General features: G+C 35.5%; 1 protein-coding gene across 1 annotated transcript in view; it reads right to left on the minus strand.

Annotated features, from left to right (window-relative positions):
* The window catches only part of ADGRL4 (adhesion G protein-coupled receptor L4), a 117,756-nt gene extending 105,694 nt beyond the window's left edge, over positions 1-12,062 (minus strand). Inside the window, exons 1-2 of the mRNA XM_065886414.1 lie at positions 12,041-12,062; positions 10,545-10,694 (exon numbers count right to left, since the gene is read on the minus strand). Of these exons, the coding sequence (XP_065742486.1) occupies positions 10,545-10,694; positions 12,041-12,062 (172 nt within the window). The remainder of the gene's footprint in view (positions 1-10,544; positions 10,695-12,040) is intronic.
* Positions 12,063-16,158: the final 4,096 nt, after the last annotated feature.

Genomic DNA, 16,158 nt, shown 5'->3' on the forward strand with positions numbered 1-16,158 from the left:
ATTTAGGTACACAAAGGTAATAAACATTTTGAATGTATAAATAAAAATGACAGGTTATGAAGTAAACTATACTCTTCTTTTATTGCAAGATATCAATAGGTATTCCTTAAACATAAGCTGAGAAGCAAGGCACAAACATATTATGCAAAAGACAGTTGAATATTAGAGGGTTCTTTTAACTGAAGACTCAGGTGTTTATTAAGCTCTGGGAAATTGTCTTATATCTTTTGCTATTTCCTTTGCTAAATCTTGTCTGATCCTACTTTAATAAGACTTCTATTAGATGAATATTAGGTTCTCCATGTTGCTCTCATATTTTCCATCTTTGCCTTTTAGTTCTGCAATCTCTGGGTATTATTTTTCTGCTGCTTTATTGCATGTTATTGCCTCAATTTGGGAGTAACATAGATCAGAAGATAAATATATTTTATTGGAGGAGAAAAATAGATCTTTTTGTATGAACTCTCAAGACTATTAGCCAGTGAATTCAGGAAATTACTCAGGGAAAACAAACAACATAGGTTGGAAATTGCAGATAATTACAATATTATAACGACAGAATTTATAAGTAAGTCAAAAACAAAGTTTGAGTTTAATCAAATGGAGCAGAGGTTCTTCAACAACAATGCACTATTCTTGGGTACCAAGTATGGGCTCTATCCCCATATTAATGACATTATAATGTGAAAAATTACCAGCAAATCATGGAATTAGGGTCAAAAGACACATTGACTACCCTGTTTTACCTTTGAGATAAACTAGGGGAGGAATTTGGGAGAGCTGTAGGCAGAGATAATGGAAAAGATCACAAGGGGGTGAAATTGGGTTATTATAAAAAGGGGGATTGTGCTCAGCTGATGAACTTAAGAATATCTTGACTTATGTAGTCCAGGGGTATCTTCTGATGTGTAAGAAAAATTGAAATTTGTAGTTTCCCTGTTCGGTGTGTGATCATTTTCATAGGAGAGAAAACCCAGGAATAGAGACTTTAGTCTCAATCTTCTGGTGATTTTTAAGAATTGCTTGCATTACTGACAATTTTACCAGTTTATTGTCTTGATGGATTTCTACAAAAGGAGATGAATAAAAGGATAAAGGAGGTACAAGGAATTGAGTAGCACAAAGGTTATGGGATATACCAAAGAAGAAAGTATTTTTTCTGGTATAATAGCTCTTTCACACACAGAAGCCTATTCTATTTGTTTTGTTTGTTAGGATGCAAAATTTTTGAGATCTCTTTGAGGGTATCAACTGGAGTTTTTCCTTCAACCTTTCTCTCCTTAGAAAGTATCTTTTTCAGGCCAGTTCTATTTATTCATCTTTGTGTTTGTATTTTTGGCTTTTCTCCAATGACTTGCTATCCTTAAAAGACGCTTATGTTTATAACTAAAGAACAATGTTGATTATCACAGGTACCATGACCCAGGTTTTGCCTGACAATTACAACCTCTTTAGTGCAAGAGTTCTGGGTTTGCTGCATACGTGGGTGGGGCAAGTTTCAGGCATTATTCCAGGTAGCATAGATGGGGAGTGGGCAGAAAGGTGGTATTTATTAATTTGCACCTTAAGTGATGACAGGCAGATGACAAAGTTTCCTTTGAGAGTATTTTCTTGGCTTTATTTGGGAGCAAACACCAATGGGAAATAGGGAGACCAATCTGTACAGCTTTAGGAAAATAATGTCTCAACCAATCACTTAGATTTCCACTCCCTTTCTGGGAAGGGTAAAGAATATGACCACCATAGGGAGAAGACACCATCTTCACTGAAGCCTTCTCTGTGTACATTGAACTACCCCCATTCGTAGCACTGGATTCTATTTTGAGAAGTTCACTCTTAATTTGTAGACTTCTCATGAGCCTCCTTTGATTTCACTGATTTTATTTTCAATTCACTGGGCTTGAAAGAGATAGATAAGCAGGAGTTAAACAATTGTTCCTGGCCTATGATTTTCATCAAGCTATTAAAACTTGTAAATAGTGTTAACCTCTCTGTACTTATTCCTAAGGTATCATAAATATACACACCACACATTTTTTTTTCTTTTTATCAGTTGTTTTGATAATGTAGCACAAAAAAAGCAGAATTGAGGTAGGAGGGGTAGAACCAAAATAATTCATTTTTTTCTTAATGAGATTCAATTTCATTATTTGCAGACTTAATTCACATAGTAGTTTGAAGATCATATGAGAAGACTGTTTGAAGGTACTTTCTCTGGGAAAATTATTTAACCTATAAATTGAGAATAATACTAGCTTTTACTTCAGAGTTGTTATAAGGATTAAATTTACAAATTCATGTAAAGTGCTTAGAATAGATGGTAGCTCAGAGAAAGCACTCAAATTAATATCAATATTATTATTCTTCCTTTGTGAATAAGCTGTAAATCTAAAGTTCCGTATTTAAGCATTAAAGAGACTAAGTAAGGATGAAGAGAAATAATGCAAAAATGGATAATCAGAAGACTGGTTAATTTGCTTCCAAAATAACTGGGAGTTGGCTATGAAGTATGCTAATGCCCTATTAAAACTGGGACTGTAGAAAATTGACATTCCAACAACAAAAGAAATATCATCAATTTTGCAAAATGAAGTTAGCAATCTTAAAATATTGACAAAATAATAGAATTTTAATAAGCAAAGCGAAAAAATTGAGACTCGTTGAGTCACTTTACGGTGTTAAAGGTGCTATCTCCAAATTCCTTTGTTCTTCTTTATGCCAATATTTTCTTGAAAAGCAACAGAGGTTTAAAATGTCTGAAAATTCCACATTTAGAGCACAATTTTCACTTAATTTAAATTTCCTAGCAGTTCCTAAAGATATGACTGAACATAAAATATAAGATGGTACAACTGCCATGTTCACTTTGCATGCAAAAAATGAAAACTAATGCTAGAAAAATGATATCCAATTTTATTGCTATTGATGCTTTATCATCAGCAACACATATTATATGACGTATATATATATAAATAGATATATATGATGAATCAACATTTTAGCCTACAGTAAAAACAAATTGATAGTCTTCACTTGAAAAAAAAAAAACATCACTCTGATAATGTCAAATCAGATAGTAAGTCTTATCTAGGATTGATTTAACACAGAAATTTGAGTAAGTATTTTTGATTATTGATATTAGAACTCAGAAGTTCTGTGTTGATTTTTACTATTTCTGTTTAATTCTCTGTGCCATTAGTTATCTGATATTACTTTTCTGATTCTAAATATGCAATGAATCCATGTAGATAATACTGATTAAAAAGTAATCAAAAATAAATGAGACTTCTACATGAAGAAACATTTTCACATTTCATTATAGATTAGTTGGGAAAATCCAAAACCATATATTCATATTAAACTTTTCTTTAAAAACTCAGGATACTTCTTAGTTTGTATCTCATTCATTGTCATATCTGTCCAGTGAAATAAACATGAAACAGGATGACTTAGAAAAATGATTCCTGAAACTTAGTCTGCAAAAAATGACCTTGTCAAGTTAGATAAGAGAAGTTTTTAGTTTTTAGTTTTTTAACATTGTTATTGGACTATAATTGCTTTACAATGGTGTATTAGTTTCTGCTTTATAACAAAGTGAATCAGCTATACAAATAGAGGGGGAGATATGGAGAAGTTTTTAGTTTTAAAACTGTGGAGCTGATCAGCAAAACTCAAATGACACAAGTTCTTTTTTCCTTTTCTTTTTAAAAATAAAATACTAGCTTAAAGATGGTTTCTATAATGGTTTATTCTTTTATTTTTCTCTTTTTGTATGGTAAAAGAGTTTGTAATCTTACAGAGATTTTTTGAGGAGGTTCTACTTAATTATTGTGCTTGAGTTTGTTCTCTCTATTGTGTAACCCTTCTTGTCAACAGACGAAAGAGGTCATATTTCTAGTTACAAGGAAAAGAATTTCTGAAATTGGCAAAGGTATTTTATTTATTTGGATGAAGTTCACAGAAATCATGCATCCTGGAATGTAAGCCTTGGGTTAATTTAGACTATCTGTTTTTAAACAGGTTACAGTTTCCATTCAGTACAAGAAGGCCCAAGAAAATATGCATCTCACTTTAAAAAAATTTGATACACAGCTATCTAGAAGCATGTTAGAGTTCATACTTTTTCAAGTTTGTATTAGTATTCATTTTCCTAGAAAATTCCTCTGGAGTATGTAAAAATACACTTGTTTTACAAAAGAAATTTTGCTTCCTCAAGGGTTTTTAGTAACATATTACATATGAAGGAAGATGTGGATGTAATGTTATTGAGACATAGATTTCTAAATCTTCAAATATTCCTTAAATATTCCTTAAAAACCAGAAGACACCTCCTTCTATGGACTGGAACAAGAAGAAAAGAGAAAAAGACATAGAGAGGGAGGCAGAGAGAAAAAGAGAGAGAGAAAGGGAAAAATCAAAGAAAATGCTAGCCCTGGCTGCTACTCAATTCTGTACTCCTAAGTTTCAATACCACAAAATGTAACAAATGTAAAAGGATAAGAAAAGTTGTAGATGAACTACTAGGAGAGCTGATGATGCCAGATGAGAAATGAAAACAAATATTCAAAAGATACCCATTTGCAGCCCTAAGACAAAAAAGATTTAGAAGCTGCTGTGAAAAATCGCTTTTCTAGAGGGACCTGATCCAGGCAGTTTTGATGCACTCTATCTTCTGGGTATGTAACTCCACAGAAGTTAAATATCAGTACAATTTAAAGACAATTATAAACTTTAACTTTCCTTGTTTTTGTTCCAACGGTCTCACTCAATAAATAGACTAACTTTGGTAACCAGACTATTTAATTTGCCAGATCATGACAGAACTAAACTGATGGACCATCTTTTTTGGTAACAGAAATAAAATGTTGGTATGCTAAATTATTAAGGGTACCATACTCTAAATTTTCAAAGCTAGGTTTCAAAAATGACAGGGCCAAAATGAATATTCCAATTGTTGAAATAAGTAAAGGTAATGATGATGTTTTAAAAAGGTAATGATGATGCTTATGATATAAGAAAATACTTGACATGTTTGCCAAAATGCACTGATACATTTTATGACATTTTTGTCCTACACTGTAAGGTTTATTTCATAAAATATTTGTATTAACGAAAATATTTCTAAGTAAGCTGGTATACACTTAGAATCTAGTTCAACAATGTGTTGGGTTTATCTTTGTTACTTTTAGAGCTAGAGATATTAACAATGCCGTTTGGAATTGGATTCATAAAGAACAGATAATGCTTATGAAATGAATGCGTGAAAATAATACAACTATCTTTAAGCAAACAACAGAACTTAAGCATCCCAATAAGAATTAACAACTTGAAAGTCAGTACATTTATTCTAGTGATCTTGCTATTATATGCAATATCAAAACATTTCAAAACTTAAAAAACTATCTTTGTTCCATGCTACTCATGAAAAATATTTCATCTCATATTACTTTATAACCACACACCATTTTCTTAAAACCATTTTGGCAATTAATCTTCCACTTCACCCATCAGATTTGGTTAAAAGTTTCTCTTAGCTGTTTCTGAAGATTAAATCCACTCTCAAAATCTCATTGTCATTGAGGACAGGAAAAATATATATATATACTTAAATAATTTATTTAAATTTAATATATTACACATATAAATTATAAAGTAAGAGTTCTAATAAAATTTTAAGCACTGGTAGCATCATTTTCATAATTAAACCATCTTAGACAATGATATTTACTTGAGTGAGAAATGGGTGATACCAATTAGTTTGTTATTCTGGCACGTTTGTTCTGAAAAATCATTCACATACAGAATGTGACTATACCTCATAAAAGTGAAAAGGTATATGTATGTTATATAGCTTTGACTATATGTATATACCATTATTAAATGTGAAATATCATTGAGATGTGATGCAAAGAAGAGTACGTAAGAGTTATTTTTCTGTTCACATTTCTATTACGGATATTATCATTTTGTTAAATATTTACAGCTACAGTTATTACTTGTAGGACATAGTTTAGATAGTATATCTAATTGTGTTAACGATGTGTATATTCATGACATACACATTTTGTATGCTTTGCGTCTGTTCTGATGACTATTGGTTTGCGCATTTTGATGAGCATCCTCTTTATTACTAAAGAAAAAATTGTTATGGAAGCAATCACATGTCCTCAACACTTCTATTTTATCCTGGGCAGATTCATGCTAGTGGACTATTTTAATTAATATTTCTCTCACATTCTGCTCTTTAGATAGCTACTGTGACACTGTTCTCTTTACCTTTACCAGCCTCATACTGCTCTCTAGTTTATTATGATATTCTTCCAGTTGAATTTTACAAGATTACGTATGGTTATTAGATAATAATGAAAAACTACTTTTTAATCATACAGTATGTCTCCCTGAGTCAGGCACCAAGACTTCATTATTTTCTGTAAAGTGCTTGTAATGTTGTTCATAATAGGCATAATAGGCATGTCTCAAGCTCTGAAAAGATTTTTATACATGCGTACTGGTAGTCAATTACATCCTTCCTGACCATTCCTCTCCTTACCTGGGGCAGTTGTTTTCCTCCTACCCATTCTCATTCCATGGAACTTCCCAGAAAACAGCCCCACTTAATGAGCTGATATGAGAGTAGGGAGACTATTTTCTCACCACCCCCCATCCTTACACCCAAACATGCAATGCACTGCATCCTTCCACTAGTTCCTGCTTCTTGCTTCTCACAGCTCAGTTTATTCCAACTCAAGCAATATAGTGTTTTAGGTGTAGCCAAAGATTCTTTCAGCCCTTCTAACCTTCCTTCCCTTTTTTTTAACACTTTCATAATTACCTGGGGGAGGAGGGATCTTTAACTTCCTATATTTGTAACTACTGTGCACTAGAAGGTAGTCAAAAATGTACTAAGAGCCATAAGGAACGGCAATAGTAATATATGTTTAAAGAACTAAAATAACCTACATTTTATAGTTAAACATCATCAACAATTTCAAAAGCCTTTAAAGGTACCCCCAAATTTCTCCACACTTTTTCACCTCCTATCTTAAAATACACTTACATGTCAGCATAAAGATAAGAATGTAATAAATTCCCATTAATACCTCAATAAAGTGGTAATAAATACATTCCTATTAAAATGGTACTGTTCCACCAATTTGGTTTAAAAATCTGTACTAAACTAATTATGTCAGGTGACTGGTAATACGCTGACATTTTTGGTAATTTAGAGAAGGCTGAGATTCCAGGGTTTGAGTCCTAACTTTATCACTTTAGCCTGGGACACTGGGGAACTCACTTAAGCTTTCAGAGTCCTGCTTCTCTCCTATGCAAAAGGCTATAGTGTGGAGTTCAACAGAAGCTAGTTAAAACCAGTAATAATACTGTTTGTAAGTAAAAGACAGCATCTGTAGTTTTTATTTCAACTGCTTGATATGAAGATTAAAGTACATTGGGCAGATGGAGCATAAAGTATAATGAACTGTACCATTGGTTTTACAGGTTAGGTAAATGGCCTTTGTGAGTTGACCCTTGCTAATCCGTTCTTACTCTACCTAATGGGGTTATCTTTCTAATACATAAAATCTATCATGTAACTCAGCTACTTAATACCTGCCAAAGGCTTTCTTTTGTTAACAGAATAAAGTCCATATCTTTGACATCTTGACTTAATTGCCATTGACCCCTCAACTAAGATACCTGTGATATATATCCAGCATGAAATACTTGGAGCTCCTTAAAAAAAAAAAAACACACATGTTCAACTTCTAGGCCTTTGTTACTGCTGATTCCTTTTGCCTGACTTCTCTCTGTCACTTTGTTCGTCTTAATAAAACCTATTTATTCTCAATTCTGAGCATAAATGTCACCTCTACTTGGAAAACGTCCTTGCTGTTGACTGCACACCTCAAACTTATCTCTTTTATAACATTGTATCAAATTATTAACATAGTTCTGTAACTGTCCTCAGATATATTAGAAATCAAGGTCAATTCTTATTGATTATTTTAACCCAAGGGCATAGCAGTATCTGTTAAGCAGAGGCCTTATGGTCAAACAGAGTGAGTAATAATACAGGCACTGGAATTAGACAGACTTGGGCTCAAATCTTGGCTCCACTACTTATTTGTTGTATCACTTGAGATTTTCACTTAACCTTCTTAACACTGTATTTCCTTATAGATAAAATGGGAATAATAACGGATGAAGATGTTGTGCTAATTAATATCTTGGACTAAGTGAACAATACAGCTTAACTATCCTGATGATGATCGTGATAATGATGATGATGAAAGTGCTCAACAAATACCTGTTCAATAAAAAGATAATTAAGTGAAACAAATTCACTACTATTAAAACTTGTTTCTGTGGGACCACGTAATCCAAAGTCTAAATAACTTGTTCAAAACTAGCTCTTGGAACAGAATACATTGAGTAAGCTTGGGTTATTATCATGACATTTATTTGGCGTGCCTTGGAGGGAGCCAGATTTTATGAAGATGATGAAGATGACGTAAATGATGCCAAAAAACAACAATTTTCACTCCTCAAGAAGCAGGCATCTTCTGTAACAAAAATTCTGTCCAGTGATTTCTTAGATACCTACTAACAATCTTAGAGAAAGATAAGGAAAGATGGGGAATCTCCTTAGAGATGAAAAAAGCCAACAAGATTCTTCAAACCCAAAATATAACCTAGACGAGTCAGCAGTTGAAAACACAATGTTTTGATTCCAAAAATCATATTAAATATATTTACTGAAAAAAGTGTCCCAAATTTGCCAGTGGATTAATAAAATGTGAAAAAGATGAAAACCACTGTTTGAACAGTTTTAAGAGGATATTATAAACCTCAGATTGTGAATATTAACACAAGTGTATATGTACCATTCTTCAAATAAGAAGGGAATTTAAGAAGAACTTGAAAAGAAAAAAAATTCCCATTACAAACTGTGTTCTGTGTGAAAAGAAATTTCAGGGCCAAAGCTCTTGAAATATTTTTATTTTCAACAGAAAATATTTTCTGCCCTTCAGCTGACTATTGACTAAACAGCAGGGGGAAAAACAATTGCATTGGATAATGGAAGAGGTGTTTTTAAAAGAAATCATTAAAAACATGATTATGAACTGCTTGGCTGCTGAAGGTCCAAATTGTGAAAAATTATTGATGTTAATGATGGTAATCATGACACTTGAAAAGTATCTAAATAACAAAAAGGCAACACTGCTTATGAAGTACTCTGGTACAATTTGTAATGATTAGTGGAAAAGCGCACTAATATGTTTGATGCCATATTTCGAAGGTCACTCAACTATCAACTTGACATAATGCCATTCAATTAAGTACACAATAAAAATCTAAGATTATTTATGGAAAGAATTTTGTAGTGCTTGTAGAATAGTAAATTACAAATCCCGGCTGTATGTACAAGCAGAAATGCCTGATCTAATGCACCATTAAGCAACTGTAGCTTTGCTCCACATTTTTAAGCATTAAACTAATTGTGATGAGGTCTGGTCTTACTATATACTGCATATTTAATCTTTTTTTTTTTTATATCCCTCCTCCCCCCCTAATCTTTTTTAAGAGCCTATCAAATTGAATCATGAGACACAACTTGTTTATGCTGTAAGCAAACACATGCAGTATTAACACTGTACAATATCCTGGCTTAATTAGAAAAAGTCCATGTTATCTTAAATACATTTAGGAGTGTAATACCACACAGTTCGAGTCTGAGACTTCCATTTAATTATATTTTAAAACTAATTTACATAGCTTGGAACTTTTTTTTTCCTCACTCTCTCCTACATAGAATGTTGTTCTATTGACCTAGTTAAACTAGATTCTACTAAAAATGAAAGAGAGAATAAAGACTGGGTGAAGCTTGAGGAAAGAAGAGGCATGGTGGTGATGGAGATCACAGACAAGAAATCACTTAAATTTGATTATGGGATAGTGTTCTGTTCATCAAGTCAATGGGCTAAATTATAGCCTAGAAGGAACTTTCCTGGCATTCTTGCTCTGGGCTCTAGCCTAAAGTTCCATAAATGGGATCTACTTTTTCAGAAAAGAATATATTTTAAAATTGTCTTTCTCTCTCTCTCTCTCTCTCCGGGGTATATATCCAGGGTATGCAGGAGAAAACCTCGAATCTCTTAATGGTATTCTCAAATTTAGATAGGCAAGTACTAAGGAAGGTATCTGAGGGCAACACATGTGGGTATAGCCTGGACTTCATGAATTCTCTGTTCTTCTGTTCCTGAAGGTATTGACTCTGCTCTCAGAACCTAGTTTTCCAGCTTAAGTTCAAGGGCAATCTTTACCCAAAATAAGATATGCATGGAGTCATCAAAAGTCCATAATCAAGTATAAATTTTGACCTGGGAAGTTTAAACTTATCGTTTCGTTAATTAAGCTTTTTTTATCAATAGCATGAAACCAAACAGTATAAAGTAAGACAACTTAACTTCTCGATAAGAAAAAAGCAGTCATATCAGAATTTAATCTTACAATATACTGCAAAGGAGGTAATAAAGATTGTCTACCTTCACAAATTGTGACACCATTTCCTGAAAATCCAATGTTGCAATAGCAGCCTTCAGCTCCATTCCGTATTTCACATTTTGCATTTGGGAGACAAGGTGTCCTGGTACAATTCTGAGTGTAGCAACAATTCAGCAAAGTGGAAAAACCCACTAAAGAAAATAGAGAATACACCTTTTCAAAAAGAAAAAGAAAAACCTTCTCCCACTGTTGAGTTAGATGACATACACATTACTATCCTTCTTTCTTTCCATTTAGATAAATGCATTATGAGAATTTCCCAAAGGAGGATTTAGGTAAATAACAGGACATGAGCAAGTGAGTAAAAAATGTAACGTTTTTCTTCAGTCTCAGTGTTTATCAAGTAAACCTCAACCAAGCTAAAATGTAGTGAGCAACCTGGCTTTATAAAGAAAATAGCATCCTTACATCACTGGACCCTTCACCTTGAGGTGAGATACTTTTAAAGGTAGCTGCATGATTGTAAAGTAATATCCCTCCCCTGGGAATGATTCTGTGCAGAAAGAAATCAAGGTGAACTATTTGTGTCTTTTCAAAGTCAAATCTGTGTTATTTTAAGATGAAGAGCAATATATACCATTCAGGAGGACAAATGCAATTTTTTTTTTTTTTCTGTACTCTAATTATCTTTTAAAATTCTGCCTTTTCCATAATAAAGTTTCTTTTCCATTTTCTCCCATTAGAGGGGGAAAAAATCAACTCAACATACTGGTCAAAGATCGATCTTCCAGAAATGGAACACTAGACAAACGTGACCAATAACATGCAGCATAAGAGAGAACAAGCCTTTATTTCAGAGTTTTTGAAAACAAAGTTGGCAATGGTATTTTGTGGGCTGTTAGGAAACGATAAGGAAAAGGGTAGGACGTTCCTTTTTTATTGTTGTCCTAGGCCTTCTCAAGACAAACACGCTTGGGATGGACAGTTTTGAATCATGCAAGTCATTACTCTGAAAACAGTCATCCGAGATAAATTGTCCTCATCTGGTAACAAGAGATTCTTAAACATTTATTTCTAAATCCTAGCCTCACACAGGGCTGTATATACTGTCTAAACCAGAATTAATTCGGCTTCAAAGATGTGATTTATTTTCTTTCCGCACAGTATCATCGAAATGGTATTTTAAAGGAACCCAAAGTCTGGGCCAGCAGTCCCCTTGAAAGGCCAGGAAACCTCCCACAAGTGTTAATGGTTTGGATTTCCCAAATGTCTTGGGGGGAAGATCAGAAGAAAGGTCAAAGTCTGGGACTTTGAGGACTTTGTCAGCAGGAATAAAAAGATGACTTGGTCCCTGGGTACTGAATATCGAACTCCAGAGTTGAAAGGCCAAGGAGAAAAACATCCTGAGAAGGACTGTGTCAATTCCCCCTGGAGTCTTGGCTAAATGCACTCGGCACGTGAGTTCCACCTTGGAAATAGCCTATTCCCTACAGGTGCTGGCCCGGGGCAGCCGGGCGACCGGGGCGCGGGCACTCACCTAGGAGCGGAAGGAGTCTCATTGGCGGCGCCGCGGTCGTGGCGGTGGCGGTGGCGGAGCGGCGGGGCGAGCGGGCTCTGTACCTGGGACGCGGCGGGGCGGGCGCGCCAGGCTCCCGGCTGCGGCCCCCGTGACGCGCCCGCTTCCTCCCGCCACTTTCCGGCCTCTTTTGTGTGAGTGCGCTCGTCCAGCGCTGAGTCTGCAGGCCACGTCCGGGCCCGGCCCCCAGGCCACCCTGACCTCACCCCTGGCCTCGGGGCTGCCGGCCCGCTGCGCTCCGCGCACCCCTCGGGGGGATTCTGTCCCCTTCCCGCGGGCAGCGTTCAGGGTGTTGCCCTCAAAGACAATGCGTTCCAGAGTTCAGTGGAGCGTACCCCGCCCCGCCCCGAGAGAACCTACCGAACTGCCTATCAGGGGTCCTTCCTACAACCTCAATTCCGGGACACAGCTTTTTTTTTTTTTTTTTTCTTCAGTAACACGTTTCCCTAAAGAACTCTGGGCCCAGAAGTAGGCTGGAAACTTGGATCCAAACAACAGGGCCTTGGTTTCCAGCACTGAGGCCGCACCTTATGGGGACTCAGGGTTCCAGAGTGTAGAATAAAGATACTCTGTCTTGCCTACAGAGCCTACAGGTTAGAATCGTGTATAAAATGACTGAGTAAAAAACAATCAAACAGAAAAGCCAAGTGTCGAGAATTAAATGGCTATGAAGTACAAGATGCTGTTTTCCACTTTCAACTAAAATTTACCCCTCTCCTCACCAGCACCCTCCCCAGAACACCTGGTGCATCGTGTATAGCTTTCCTTTCATGTTACTACATATGAGTTGATTACATAGATACGGATCATTCAGGTTGAAACACTTTTAGTGTAAAAATTAAAAATATCTGGCAGGCAAGGCTGATCTATAAGACAGAAAGCAGACCAGTGGTTGCTTGAGGTTGGAGAGGGGAGTGAGGATTCACTGCAGAAAGACACAGAGGGAAACGTGGGGTAATAGGAATACTATTCATTTTGATTGGGAGGCTGGTTACCTAAATGCATGCATTTGGCAGAACTCATCTCTTAAAATTGTGCCTTTTATCACATGGAAATTATACCTCAATAAAGCTGATTTAAAGAAAAGAAATAACGGATGTTTGTGTCACTGACACAAGTCATTCCACCTAAAAACAGTTGGGCACACCTTTGTCACATTTCATATATGTTCTGTTTAATTGAACAAACATCTGCTAAGAATCTACTTTGCACAGAGAGTACCCTCACAAAGATGATCAAGTCATGGCCCTTGGACTCCAAAAAGATTATAAATAGTGGGGCAACAGCTGAAACTAGTCACAATGACACAAGTCACAATGATACAAGTACTTATGTATAGACATCTGTCCTTGGCTCTCTATTGCATTTTCCTGGACCCTTTCTAGCTTAATTTAATTCCTACAAAAAGCTCCTGAGTGTGGTCCCACAATAAATGAGGGAAATGAGGAACAGAGGTGTTGTGTGATTTGCCCAGAGTCACACAGCTAGTCTAGCTGACCGGTTTGATTCAAACCCAGGCTATTTTGCTTCTGAGTTGGTGCCCTCAGTCACCCTGCTATATTCCTTCTATAGTGGTACCACCCTGAGAAGGGTATTGCAAAAATGAGTAGTCATCAGTTATTGCTACCCAGGAAGTCTGGAAAGGTGATTTAAATGCCCTAAATTCCTTTTTATTTTTTTTTTTTAATAAGCTAGACAGTGATTCAGTGAATAAAACTCTCTGGCAGCAGTCTAAATGAAGGATGTTATGGAGACAACAAAGGCAGGGAAGCCAGAATAGTCCAGGAAATAGACTACAAATGCCTGAACCAGGATAGGAGTATTGGGATGAGGGAGATAGGGGCAGATTGAAGAAAGGATTAGATAAAGAAAATTGACATCTGGTTGACTTGCTAAGGTTGAGGGATAGGTTTAAAACAGAGTGTGAAGATTTTCTAGTTGTGTGAGCAGAAGGTTGGAACCATTCACAAAAAGAGGAAAGATAGGATGAAGAGTGGTTTCAAAGGGGAAAAAGTAACAAGCCCAGTTTTATAATATAAAATTCGAGGTGTTCTGAAGACCGGGCTCCATTTATGGGAAGCTAGTTTTTCCAAAGTCATCGCATTGTACTTATGAAGTCATTGTGTATACTCATCATTCAAAAGACATAAATATAGAAATATATTCTCTCCTAAGACACGTTATAAACTGAAACACTGTACGTATGTTTAAAATCACTGTCATAAAATAGTTTACACCATAGATCTGCCACACATGCTTACTCTTGATTTTTATACTAAAGGTAATAGAAGACAACCAATTTTTAAAAATATTATTTTTCTCCATGCATTGCTTAAAAATAACAAAAATGAGGTAAAATGCAATTTTAAAATATTTTCCAAACTTTCTTTTTGCATGTGTGTTCTTATTAAAAAGTAAAAGTTTATTCATATATTTTATCAAGAAAATACAGGGGAGGCCTTCCCTGGTGGCGCAGAGGTTAAGAATCCACCTGCCAGTGCAGGGGACATGGGTTCAAGCCCTGGTCTGGGAGGATCCCACATGTTGCGGAGCAACTGGGCCCGTGCACCACAACTACTGAGCCTGTGCTCTAGAGCCCATGTGCCACATCTGCTGAGCCTGCGTGTATATAAAAAAAAAAGAAAGAAAGAAAGAAAGAAAATACAGGAGAGTAAAATGTGAGCATGAAGTGTTTAATGATGCTTATAGTTTTAAGATCGTTCTTTGTAAAAATCAAAATTACTTAATTTATTACTCAGTCATTTTCATAAGAAATAAATATAATGACTGAATAATTTTGGATATGTTGTCTTTACATTAATGAAAAAATATATTGAATTTTCATTCCAAATATTTTACTTGTGAGAGAAAAGTATATGTTAAAGAAGTATTCTCAAAGAAATATAGAACTTTAAGTTTAAAATGTTATCAACGATCTTCATTTGGGTACCACTGAGACATTTCTAGTCTTTTGAAGATATAACAATCATTTAGGCTTGATTTTGGCCTAAATATAGCACATGGAAGTAAAATCATTTTAAGCTGCCTACCTAATTGCAGTTTTAATACACTAGTATAAACATTCATCCTGCAATGCGAGATCTTATCAAATCCATGATTAGTTCTATGTTGGGTCTGTCTGTAAGGTGCCAGGATTTAAACAGGTTTCCTTGGAAGGTTCTTGGTCAGGTTGAAGTTCGTTATGGAAAGTATTTACTGTGAAGACCTGGGTTTAGCGCTAACTTTCATTATGAATAGATTCTTTAGCCTCTTTGGGGACAAGTTTACCCATTGTAACATGGAAATAACAATGCCTGCCTTAGTAGATCATTGTGGGTTGTTAAGGTCATTAACATACATTTCAGAAATATTAGGCATTTAGTACCTTTAATATTTAAAGCATCAAATATAGGAAATTAGTACACAATTGAAATGAAGACCTTATCCATGGATGTATTTATGGTGCCCCAGAGAGTGGCACGAGAAACACACGCAGCTTCTGGACCCCCTTCATGAGGCATCTGTGAGACTGTCTGATTCCTCACCTGAGCGTTGGTAGCTTTGACTGAATTCTAAGTGTTTGGCCAGCTCTGTGACTATATTTCTAAATATCATCATTACTCACACATCATTTGAATTTTCTCAACTATGGAAACTTTGTCACCAATTTCTTAATTTAGGTAGCTCCTCATTTCTTCATATTGTCTCTATTCCCATAAGACCCTCAAAAGGATTACAGTTTACCAAACATGTTTTCCCACCACAGGTCAATTTTAGTCAAACCTAGAATTAACAATGTACAGTTGGCAAAAGGACGGCAAAAAGGTTTAAAAAAAAAAAGAAAAAGAAAATTGAGTTATATGTAAGGTTGGGAAGAGTAATTGGATGGCAACACACTCAATGTTTACACCAAGAAGAGTTTTACCAAAGTGGGACATCAGTTCCTCATTGTAAGGGAAGTTCGACGAATGGATAAGGATTGAGGTTCCACGAGGTGAACTTCTCTATTAATGGTTCTTAACCTGGACTCTTAGAACTTGAAGGCAAGAAATCTAATTATTTTTTCCTTCATGACACCT

This window comes from Phocoena phocoena, chromosome 1 (genome assembly GCF_963924675.1).
Source record: "Phocoena phocoena chromosome 1, mPhoPho1.1, whole genome shotgun sequence".
In the NCBI taxonomy this organism is placed as follows: Eukaryota; Metazoa; Chordata; class Mammalia; order Artiodactyla; family Phocoenidae; genus Phocoena; species Phocoena phocoena.